We start from the raw sequence: 11,610 nt of genomic DNA on the forward strand, positions 1-11,610 counted from the left end.
CAAATGCCAAGAGAGGCACTTGTTTACTAAACTCTCAGTAGCAATGTTATCACTAGCATTGCTACTATTCGATCTTAGATTCAGGAGATCAGCAGCATGAGTTCACTGGAACAGCATTGTTTTAAACCCTGCTTTAGAAGTATTTTAGTTGCATTTCAAGAAAGAAAATACAAGCAGTCCCTGGGTTATGAACAAGTTCTATTCCTGAGAAAATGGAAATTCATCTTTAAGTTGCATTTGATGTAAGTCAGCTCACATATAGTTAGCCCTATACATTCACGGGGGTTAAGAACACAGGACCTCTGCGGAAGTGGAAAAACCATGAATATCTCCATTCCTCCCACCGTCCCAAACTCACCAGCACCTCCTCTTTGCAGCGAGAAATGCCAAAGAGATTTCCCTCTCTGGATGGGTGGAGCAGGAAGGCATGCTTTGGAGGACTCCTTTTCTACCCTGTCACATCTTTAATTATAATCATTTCTCCCAAAACTGGAGTGTTCCCACGACTACACAGGGAAGGGGGCCATTTCTCCCAAAAGGAACATAGAATATACTAAGGCAATTTCAGAAGCTTTCAAGATGTAGGGGGGTGGGGGGTGAGTGGGGATGAAAGAGAGTAAAAATGAGTTAACATCCATAATGGAGCTTGTATATCTAACTTCAGAGCAAGTCACACACACTATTTTCAGGCCTCAGCAAATATCAGATTCTAGGTACTCCAGATCTAGAACAAGAAGTTTAAAAAAGAAAGTGGCTGTAACTGGGTGGGAAGAAGGAGAGGGCTCTAAAAGGGGGAGGGTTTGCATATCTGACTAGCAATAAAGGAGCAAGAGGCCTACAGGCAGATGTGTTATTGAAGGCCAGGCAGGGATCTAGATCTGAGCAAGCAGGGTCTCAAGTAACTTGCATTACGCTCTAAAGCTGTTACTAGATTTTGAAGGGAGGAAGGGGACAGGGGACAAGATTCTAGAACCAACAGCCAGAAAATCACGTTTGCTCTACCAACTTAATATACTAAGAATAAGGAAAAGTTCATTTCTCTTCTGTCCTCTAGGGTTCTCTTGATATTAAATGTGCTGGGAAGACACAGAATATGAAAAATGGGCTTATATCTTGAACACAGTCATTCCCTGGCACAACTCTATCTCTTTCAGCTCTGGTACTGACAGCATGTTCCCCTCATATACGATGAGAAATACTGATGGAAATGTATCATCAGTTTCTCCAAGACAATAAAAGCGAGATGAGAAAATAATACTCACATTTCTTTCAGCATATTTAAATGATTTAAACCTTAGATTTACCCTTTGATTGTACAAACAAATTCAAGGATGAAAGTACTTCAAAGAGTGTTACTTTGGGATAATCAATAGATTAGGTCTTATTCACCAGCCTCCAGCTGGTTTATGCAACCACATCAAGGTTTCACCAGATAAACTTCTATGGGAGAAATGCACCTTATTTCTCAAATCAACAAAGCTGAAGCCAGCTGTGATCATTAATATCATGTATGCAAAATCACATCATTATATTCTTCCATATTAAATAACACCTACAATTATTAATGTAGATTACAATCACCACTTCAGCCAAAAATATACAGTTTCTGAGTACAATAGAAGGGTTAAAAAGATGTTATGCAGCAAGGAACCTGCATTATGAAATTTTTAAACATTTCTTTATTTTTCTTTATTTTTGCATTTCTATGCTGCCTCCTGCCCCAAATGGAGTCTTTGGGATTGGGGCTGGGACTAAAGCGAGTCTTTACTTGGCATGCTTACAAATTTTCACCTCGCTGGTATGAGGCAGAATTCAGTGGTATGCATGCAGTAAAACATCTGATGCACAGTTTATCCTGTTTACTTTGCATAGCTTATTTACAGTTTTAATTTCTGATATAAATGGAACTCAGCAAACCAATTCAATATTTCTCTATTTTACAGCTCCTAGGCAAATGAAATGCAAAGAAAAATGACAGAGATATGTCAAAGATTTTTTAATAAATCTAAAAAGAAAAGGTTTACACATAAATTTCCAGCAGAGGGTGCCACTTCGATACATAACTGAACATATATAAACCACATCCTTTCAAAAGACAATTGTTCTAGCTTCTTTACATCAAACAATGCTATAATTAGATACAGTAAACTAGAATAGTAAAGGGCAACCATTTTAATCAGGATTAGATTAATAAACGAGAGGTAGTAAAATGACAGTATCAAAATGAAAGGTAGTAATGCTGGCATTTGAAGTTGCATGGCTTCCCTTACAATATTTTTCACATTTGCAGGAACATGGGAAACTCAGTGTTGAGGTCACTTTTTCCTTAGCTGGTTTTTAAAACTAGTCACTCGCATTTCTCAAGAGTGTATATAGACACGTTACAGCAATGTAAAAAGAGTTGCATAAACTATACTCTCAGGGACTTCTCAAGAACCAAACCCAACTCTAAGCATGCTGCAAACCCTTACATATAAACATTTGAAAGGATTTCAGAACTGGAGAGTAGTTAAGAAACTTGAATATATGAAGGCTTGAATATACTAAAAATATTTAAGTGCCATTGCAGGAAGAAAGGTGAGGACCCCGAGGGTGTGGAATGGGCTTCCACGAGAGGTCGTTGAGGCCCCATCGGTGCGGGTGTTCAAGGATAGGCTGGACGTCCACATGGTGGGCATGTCGTGAGTGGAACCGGCTGGTGCCAGAGGTCAGACTAGATGGCCCGGGAGACCCCTTCTGACTCGCTCTGTTTCTGTGTTCCTATATTGATTGATTGATTCCAAAGCCAGTCAGTACTCCCTCCATCAACCTCAAAAGATAGCTCCTTGCACCCAGCTTGAGATATGCTATATCAGGATGAACAGGGAAAAGCCACAACAGATGGAAGAAGCTTTGACTAATTAAGTCATTTTGCCACAGAGTAATATTGTAATAGGTCATTACTGTATGAACTCTGGGCAGTCTTGAGCTTGCACACTCCCTTCTTACTCACAGTGTTAACTGTGTGCTCCAGTTTATCTACAAAGTGGACTAAGTTTCTGCTTCCCTAAAAAGTAATCTGATTAGTGACCCTGTCTTGTAGATGAACTGCCACACATCAGTTTACTGAAAGCAAGAATCAGATATCAGGAGTAGACACGTGAGAGGGGGAGAAAAGGAAGCATGCAGCATGGTTTGGCATTGTATTTTAATGTTCTACACACAGACACCACCACCGGAATGATGAGCCTTTCTGAATGCAAAGAAGTTGTGAAGTTAAGGGAGGAAATCATCTCTTGAGCCTCTTCAAGAGAAAATACAAAACTGAGCCACAATTATGCATTATTAACCCCCACTAATTTAAATGAGAGCCTTAAGCATATGCTTAACCTACTGGCTCCAACTGAAAGCAACAAGACTTAGAAACCCTTAATTTTGGTAGAATCATACCCTAAATTAAATTATTACATCTACTGATATACACATAAGTTACAGTCTATTGAAATTTTACAAACTTGGGCTACACATTTACCTGGGAATAACTCCCACAGAACACATTTATTCATTTTATTTATATAAACTTTTATATACCATCCTCCATAGTCAATTTGGCGCTCTGAACAGTTTACAAGAATTAAAATAATAATAATAAAGTAACAATACAATAATGATACATTTCAATAACAATACATTTCAGCAGTCCCAAAGCTGAGCCAACCAACAAAAATAAGGAATAACTAAATAATAAACAAAGATATGAATATAATTTTTATAAAAATCTGTAATTTAACAATTAAAATACATTGGGGTTTACCTTTGGGTAAACACATGCAGGACTGAAGTATTCCTGAAGATATGTTAACAGCCCAATGGAAGATGCGGATGATATTTCAGCAAAGTATTGCATTTTATTGTTAGAACAGTCTTCAAAAGAATAGCTTCCCTGCTCATCCTGCCATCACTTGTTTCCAAACACTAAATTCAGATTTTGTCTAGAGAAGGAGAACATTCTGTACTTCACTGGGATTAAAAGCTTACTTTTAAAGAAAACTAGAAGCTTGCATTCTTTCTTAGCAGGCACCAGAATTTGCAAAGAAACTCATACAGACCAATATATGATTTAATTTTTTTAGAAATGTTTCCCAGGTTCTTGCTATCCAACCCTGCCATGTTCAAAGCAATGTAAGTATAACCTGCAGTTCCAAGGACTCTTGCTTCTAGAAATTACAGGGGTGGCTACTAGGAAACAGGCCTTCTTTGTGGCATTCCAATTATGGAATACACTGTCGAAAGACCTATTATCCTATTTTTCAAATGCCAACTTAAAATAATTTATTCTCTTTTGGATTGAATCTGCCTTCAATTTTGTCGCTAGTGGTTCTTTTTTACCAAGTTTATGTGCTTTTTAGATTGGTCATTAATTTATGTGGGTTTTATCTGACCATTTTTATTGTAAGCCAGCCTAAAGACTGCAGTAGAAAGGAGAGGCATTCATACTTAAAAATAACTTTAAATCATATCTAAACACATAGTTTAAAACTGCAGAGTCAGAAAACAGCATCCATTTATAAAGAGTTGCAGAAATTTATCAATTTATTTATTTTATTAAATACATAGACCACCCATAAGGTGGGTGCTTTTAGGACAGTTTATAAATATAAAACAATAAAACAACAACCAGATAAACTTCAGGTTATAGCGCAGCATAGAAGTAGATTGAAACAAATAAAATAAATACATACTATAGTGCAATCCAACTGGGTAAGCTTTCAACCTATTCTTGGGCCATCTAGCTGAGGTGCTTCGGACAGGGAGGGGTTGGAATGCTGTCAGGATATGCTGAATGATGTGGTCCCAGTCTCTGCACCTCCCTGCAGAACACCCGTTTGCTCTTTCTCCGAAGACAGTTTGCTGACTTGGAAAAGCAGCTGGTATGGCTCTTTAACTGCTAGCTACAATGTAGAGAAGGGTAATCTGGGTGCAGATCCCCAGAACTGAGGTCAGAGCACTGTCACTGAGCTCAGATCTGGAAACTAAGGATCCCATGGCCCCCTAGGCACTGTCACTCTGCCCAACAATAGACAGAACCATGAAAATAAAACATACTAAAACATTAACAGTGCAATCCTGCGCTTTTAATATGTTTACTCAGAGGTCAGTTCCATTACTGAAGATTATTCCCAGATAAGTGAGTATGGGTAAAGTGAGTTTCTAGCATTCAAAATGTTAAAAACTTTAATCAGCATTGTTACCCCTAATGATGTTTAATAATGCAAATTCAAAAAACTTTTGAGATAAAATCCCATAAGATTTTTCAACTCTTCAGGGACCATGAATATAGGTCCTCATAAAATTAAGTACCTACAGGATAACAGTCCCTAACTACTATTTCTACCAGGTAAGAAGCCTCAACAGGTCATTTTCATCGAAAACAAAAGGCAGACTGGAACAGAGAACTGTTCCTCTCTTTCTTTTTCATTTCTACACTGCTTCCCTTTTCACATCCGATATGAACTTTTTCCTCCTAACAGAGACAGTACAGCTTTTTTCACCCTAGCAGAACAGGGGCTACAACAGGACCCTCCTCCAGCCCTTTTCATTTTGAATTCCATCCTCTGTGACAATCTTCTCATTTTACTTGGGTCTGCAAATCTATTTCAACCCTTAGGGCTATATCCAAACTGACATTACCTCTAATGTAAGTTATGTTGCACTGGTATAAGTCAGCTCTAGTGCAATGCATGTTGTTTTCCTGATGTGAAAGGTTTCCTGGGGAAACCCTTTGCATCCACTAATGCTGTGGGCATTTCCCTATGGGTCTCGTGCACCAATGCAACATAATTTATATTAATGGGAGTGTCAACCTGGATACTGCCCCCGTTTCAAACACTAATCAAGTTAAAAGCCCTGTTTAATTTTTTCTGAGTCCTGAAGAGTTAAAATGAGGTAATTCAGAATACCATACACAGAAAGTTGCATCTTATCCAAATTTAATACAAGATTTTAAAAAGACTTGTAAAAATACCAACACTTATGCCATAAAATTAAGAGAAATAAAGATACAGTATTGCTGTTTTAATGTAATAAAAAGGTGTTTTTAATAATAAAACAAACTTGCACTGGAGCAAAATGATATAAATTCAAATTGATTATACTACCTGTTTGGCACACACATCATAAAAACAGTTAATACGACTTGGTTTGTCAATGCTGGGAACTTATGGTGCTGGGATCTGATTTCATCACAGCTATGAATTTTTGTTGACAAGACTGTCAATTCAAGAGCAAACTTATTCTGAACAGTTTTCACCTTTGCTAGAACAGACCACTGTTATGCATTAAGAACCATGTAACTTAAATTTAATACTTTGCATTCAAATAGCATTGTAAATGTATGTGTTATGTTAACAAATACTGCAGAGTGAAATTCATTACCCTTCACCAACTTCTGGCCAGGGTGACTTCTTTTCTTTTCTTTTCTAACTTCTTCATATTGTTTATATTTTTTATTTATTTTATATTATTAATTTTAATTTTATATTGTTATTTTTGTATTGTATTGTATTTTATTGTGTTGTAAGCCGCCCCGAAGCTTCGGCAAGGGGCGGCATAGAAATGTTCTAATAATAATAACTAAGTATAAGAATCTAAGAACCAGCCTTCCTACTTCCCTATTCTTTAATTCATTATGATCTTGCTTCTTTTCCCTGCTCCCTCTTGGACTTTTTACTCTTTTTCATTTCCCCACTGCTCTCTCCTTCTCTGTTCACTCTATCAGCCTTGCCTTCTCCCAATCCTCACCCTGCAACACATCAGTTTCATCTGATCACAAGCTTCCAACCATCTCTACATTGAGATAACTTGTTTTATTTTCATTTTATTGCAACAGCAACAGCCTATCAAAATTTTTTTGCTGAAGAAAATATGTGAACAGTAACATAGATCTGAACAAATATTACTACTCCTTGTTGATCCTGCAGGCAACAGGTGAATTATTGGATCTGTTAATTTATTGCCAATCACTTAGCTTCACTCATTCCTCTCCTTACCCACACTGTTTTCCTTGCCCACCATCCCTACTCTAAAATATATGGAAGCACCAAGGCAAAATAATGTTTTATATCTAAAAGGTCAGCTGATAGTGTTCATTAATTTGTAAAATAAACTGGAAACCAATCAAACCTTGGAAAACTTGCAATAAAGACAAGGAAATATTAAATTCTGTAAAATAATAAACATTTGCTTACTGTACCATCTTTGCATATTTCTCTCTAGTTTTACATGAGGCATTGGCTACTCTTATACATGGACAAATGAAATTCACAGCAAAAGATCACTGGGAATAACCAAAACTGTTTTGTATCTTTACAGATAACAAGCACTTGGCAAACTTCAAGGGATGTTTGGGCTGCAGGCCTGATGAAGTCAAAGTGATGTTAGTGAATTGGAATGAGTTCAGTATGCTGATAAAAGGATGCCAGTAGCCACACCTTATTTAGTAAGATATGTACACAGACATTAACTTGTTGCTACAAACAAAAGCTTTCAGAAGGTGTTATCACCAAAGGAATAACTTTCCCCCTTTCCATATCATATCATATTCTGTTCAGCTTGGGAAAAAAGATAAATCATATCATTTCCAGAATGAAAAGAGCATCTAGAAGCCATCTGAAAGTAAAACTGCAAAGCATTCAGTATTGTCGTTTAGTGGAGTTTCCATGATATACAAGCTTAGAGGGACACACAAAATACAGTCTGAATAGCCCACAATTAGTAATTAGTTTCCCACAATTAGTAATGTTCTCTCTACTTTTGCACATATTCCACACAGAGAAACAAATACAATAATGTTCTCCAACCAAAGCAGATGGGGGTGAGGGTGGGTGGGAGTATTCAAGCAATTTCTGAGACGCTTAAGACAGTCTCTCCACATGCTGTTCTACTAAAATCCGGAGTAAGCTGTTTCATTAGTAATGCAAGTTCAGTATAACAGAATCAGAGTGACATCAACTGAACCACATTGATATAATCTGGTTTTTAGAATGAAGAGTTTGGGTTAATAAAAGGACCACCATTTGGAAATTATTTAGTTAACTTCATAGTATTCTACTGCCAAAATTTAGAGGATATTTTTTAATTTACCTGGAGATTTTTTGCTTGCTCTTGATTGCATCAAATAGGCATGACGAGGCAGTAAAGGTGAGGATGTCTACAGAATGAACCTGGCCAAAGGAGTTTCCATGTCTTTGCCATCCTCACCTTTACTGCCTCGTCATGCCTATTTGATGCAATCAAGAGCAAGCAAAAAATCTCCAGGTAAATTAAAAAATATCCTCTAAATTTTGGCAGTAGAATACTATGAAGTTAACTAAATAATTTCCAAATGGTGGTCCTTTTATTAACCCAAACTCTTCATTCTAAAAACCAGATTATATCAATGTGGTTCAGTTGATGTCACTCTGATTCTGTTATACTGAACTTGCATTACTAATGAAACAGCTTACTCCGGATTTTAGTAGAACAGCATGTGGAGAGACTGTCTTAAGCGTCTCAGAAATTGCTTGAATACTCCCACCCACCCTCACCCCCATCTGCTTTGGTTGGAGAACATTATTGTATTTGTTTCTCTGTGTGGAATATGTGCAAAAGTAGAGAGAACATTACTAATTGTGGGAAACTAATTACTAATTGTGGGCTATTCAGACTGTATTTTGTGTGTCCCTCTAAGCTTGTATATCATGGAAACTCCACTAAACGACAATACTGAATGCTTTGCAGTTTTACTTTCAGATGGCTTCTAGATGCTCTTTTCATTCTGGAAATGATATGATTTATCTTTTTTCCCAAGCTGAACAGAATATGATATGATATGGAAAGGGGGAAAGTTATTCCTTTGGTGATAACACCTTCTGAAAGCTTTTGTTTGTAGCAACAAGTTAATGTCTGTGTACATATCTTACTAAATAAGGTGTGGCTACTGGCATCCTTTTATCAGCATACTGAACTCATTCCAATTCACTAACATCACTTTGACTTCATCAGGCCTGCAGCCCAAACATCCCTTGAAGTTTGCCAAGTGCTTGTTATCTGTAAAGATACAAAACAGTTTTGGTTATTCCCAGTGATCTTTTGCTGTGAATTTCATTTGTCCATGTATAAGAGTAGCCAATGCCTCATGTAAAACTAGAGAGAAATATGCAAAGATGGTACAGTAAGCAAATGTTTATTATTTTACAGAATTTAATATTTCCTTGTCTTTATTGCAAGTTTTCCAAGGTTTGATTGGTTTCCAGTTTATTTTACAAATTAATGAACACTATCAGCTGACCTTTTAGATATAAAACATTATTTTGCCTTGGTGCTTCCATATATTTTAGAGTAGGGATGGTGGGCAAGGAAAACAGTGTGGGTAAGGAGAGGAATGAGTGAAGCTAAGTGATTGGCAATAAATTAACAGATCCAATAATTCACCTGTTGCCTGCAGGATCAACAAGGAGTAGTAATATTTGTTCAGATCTATGTTACTGTTCACATATTTTCTTCAGCAAAAAAATTTTGATAGGCTGTTGCTGTTGCAATAAAATGAAAATAAAACAAGTTATCTCAATGTAGAGATGGTTGGAAGCTTGTGATCAGATGAAACTGATGTGTTGCAGGGTGAGGATTGGGAGAAGGCAAGGCTGATAGAGTGAACAGAGAAGGAGAGAGCAGTGGGGAAATGAAAAAGAGTAAAAAGTCCAAGAGGGAGCAGGGAAAAGAAGCAAGATCATAATGAATTAAAGAATAGGGAAGTAGGAAGGCTGGTTCTTAGATTCTTATACTTAGTTATTATTATTAGAACATTTCTATGCCGCCCCTTGCCGAAGCTTCGGGGCGGCTTACAACACAATAAAATACAATACAATACAAAAATAACAATATAAAATTAAAATTAATAATATAAAATAAATAAAAAATATAAACAATATGAAGAAGTTAGAAAAGAAAAGAAAAGAAGTCACCCTGGCCAGAAGTTGGTGAAGGGTAATGAATTTCACTCTGCAGTATTTGTTAACATAACACATACATTTACAATGCTATTTGAATGCAAAGTATTAAATTTAAGTTACATGGTTCTTAATGCATAACAGTGGTCTGTTCTAGCAAAGGTGAAAACTGTTCAGAATAAGTTTGCTCTTGAATTGACAGTCTTGTCAACAAAAATTCATAGCTGTGATGAAATCAGATCCCAGCACCATAAGTTCCCAGCATTGACAAACCAAGTCGTATTAACTGTTTTTATGATGTGTGTGCCAAACAGGTAGTATAATCAATTTGAATTTATATCATTTTGCTCCAGTGCAAGTTTGTTTTATTATTAAAAACACCTTTTTATTACATTAAAACAGCAATACTGTATCTTTATTTCTCTTAATTTTATGGCATAAGTGTTGGTATTTTTACAAGTCTTTTTAAAATCTTGTATTAAATTTGGATAAGATGCAACTTTCTGTGTATGGTATTCTGAATTACCTCATTTTAACTCTTCAGGACTCAGAAAAAATTAAACAGGGCTTTTAACTTGATTAGTGTTTGAAACGGGGGCAGTATCCAGGTTGACACTCCCATTAATATAAATTATGTTGCATTGGTGCACGAGACCCATAGGGAAATGCCCACAGCATTAGTGGATGCAAAGGGTTTCCCCAGGAAACCTTTCACATCAGGAAAACAACATGCATTGCACTAGAGCTGACTTATACCAGTGCAACATAACTTACATTAGAGGTAATGTCAGTTTGGATATAGCCCTAAGGGTTGAAATAGATTTGCAGACCCAAGTAAAATGAGAAGATTGTCACAGAGGATGGAATTCAAAATGAAAAGGGCTGGAGGAGGGTCCTGTTGTAGCCCCTGTTCTGCTAGGGTGAAAAAAGCTGTACTGTCTCTGTTAGGAGGAAAAAGTTCATATCGGATGTGAAAAGGGAAGCAGTGTAGAAATGAAAAAGAAAGAGAGGAACAGTTCTCTGTTCCAGTCTGCCTTTTGTTTTCGATGAAAATGACCTGTTGAGGCTTCTTACCTGGTAGAAATAGTAGTTAGGGACTGTTATCCTGTAGGTACTTAATTTTATGAGGACCTATATTCATGGTCCCTGAAGAGTTGAAAAATCTTATGGGATTTTATCTCAAAAGTTTTTTGAATTTGCATTATTAAACATCATTAGGGGTAACAATGCTGATTAAAGTTTTTAACATTTTGAATGCTAGAAACTCACTTTACCCATACTCACTTATCTGGGAATAATCTTCAGTAATGGAACTGACCTCTGAGTAAACATATTAAAAGCGCAGGATTGCACTGTTAATGTTTTAGTATGTTTTATTTTCATGGTTCTGTCTATTGTTGGGCAGAGTGACAGTGCCTAGGGGGCCATGGGATCCTTAGTTTCCAGATCTGAGCTCAGTGACAGTGCTCTGACCTCAGTTCTGGGGATCTGCACCCAGATTACCCTTCTCTACATTGTAGCTAGCAGTTAAAGAGCCATACCAGCTGCTTTTCCAAGTCAGCAAACTGTCTTCGGAGAAAGAGCAAACGGGTGTTCTGCAGGGAGGTGCAGAGACTGGGACCACATCATTCAGCATATCCTGACA

General features: G+C 36.9%; 1 protein-coding gene across 1 annotated transcript in view; it reads right to left on the reverse strand.

Moving 5' to 3' along the window:
* LOC123024450 (protein TANC1-like) overlaps window positions 1–8,257 on the reverse strand; it is an 81,190-nt gene extending 72,933 nt beyond the window's left edge. The window contains exon 1 of the mRNA XM_044432160.1: window positions 8,122–8,257. Within this exon, the coding sequence (XP_044288095.1) occupies window positions 8,122–8,152 (31 nt within the window). The 5' untranslated portion in view covers window positions 8,153–8,257. The remainder of the gene's footprint in view (window positions 1–8,121) is intronic.
* Window positions 8,258–11,610: the final 3,353 nt, after the last annotated feature.

Source organism: Varanus komodoensis, unplaced genomic scaffold (assembly GCF_004798865.1).
Source record: "Varanus komodoensis strain SLA01 unplaced genomic scaffold, ASM479886v1 scaffold230, whole genome shotgun sequence".
NCBI lineage: Eukaryota > Metazoa > Chordata > Lepidosauria > Squamata > Varanidae > Varanus > Varanus komodoensis.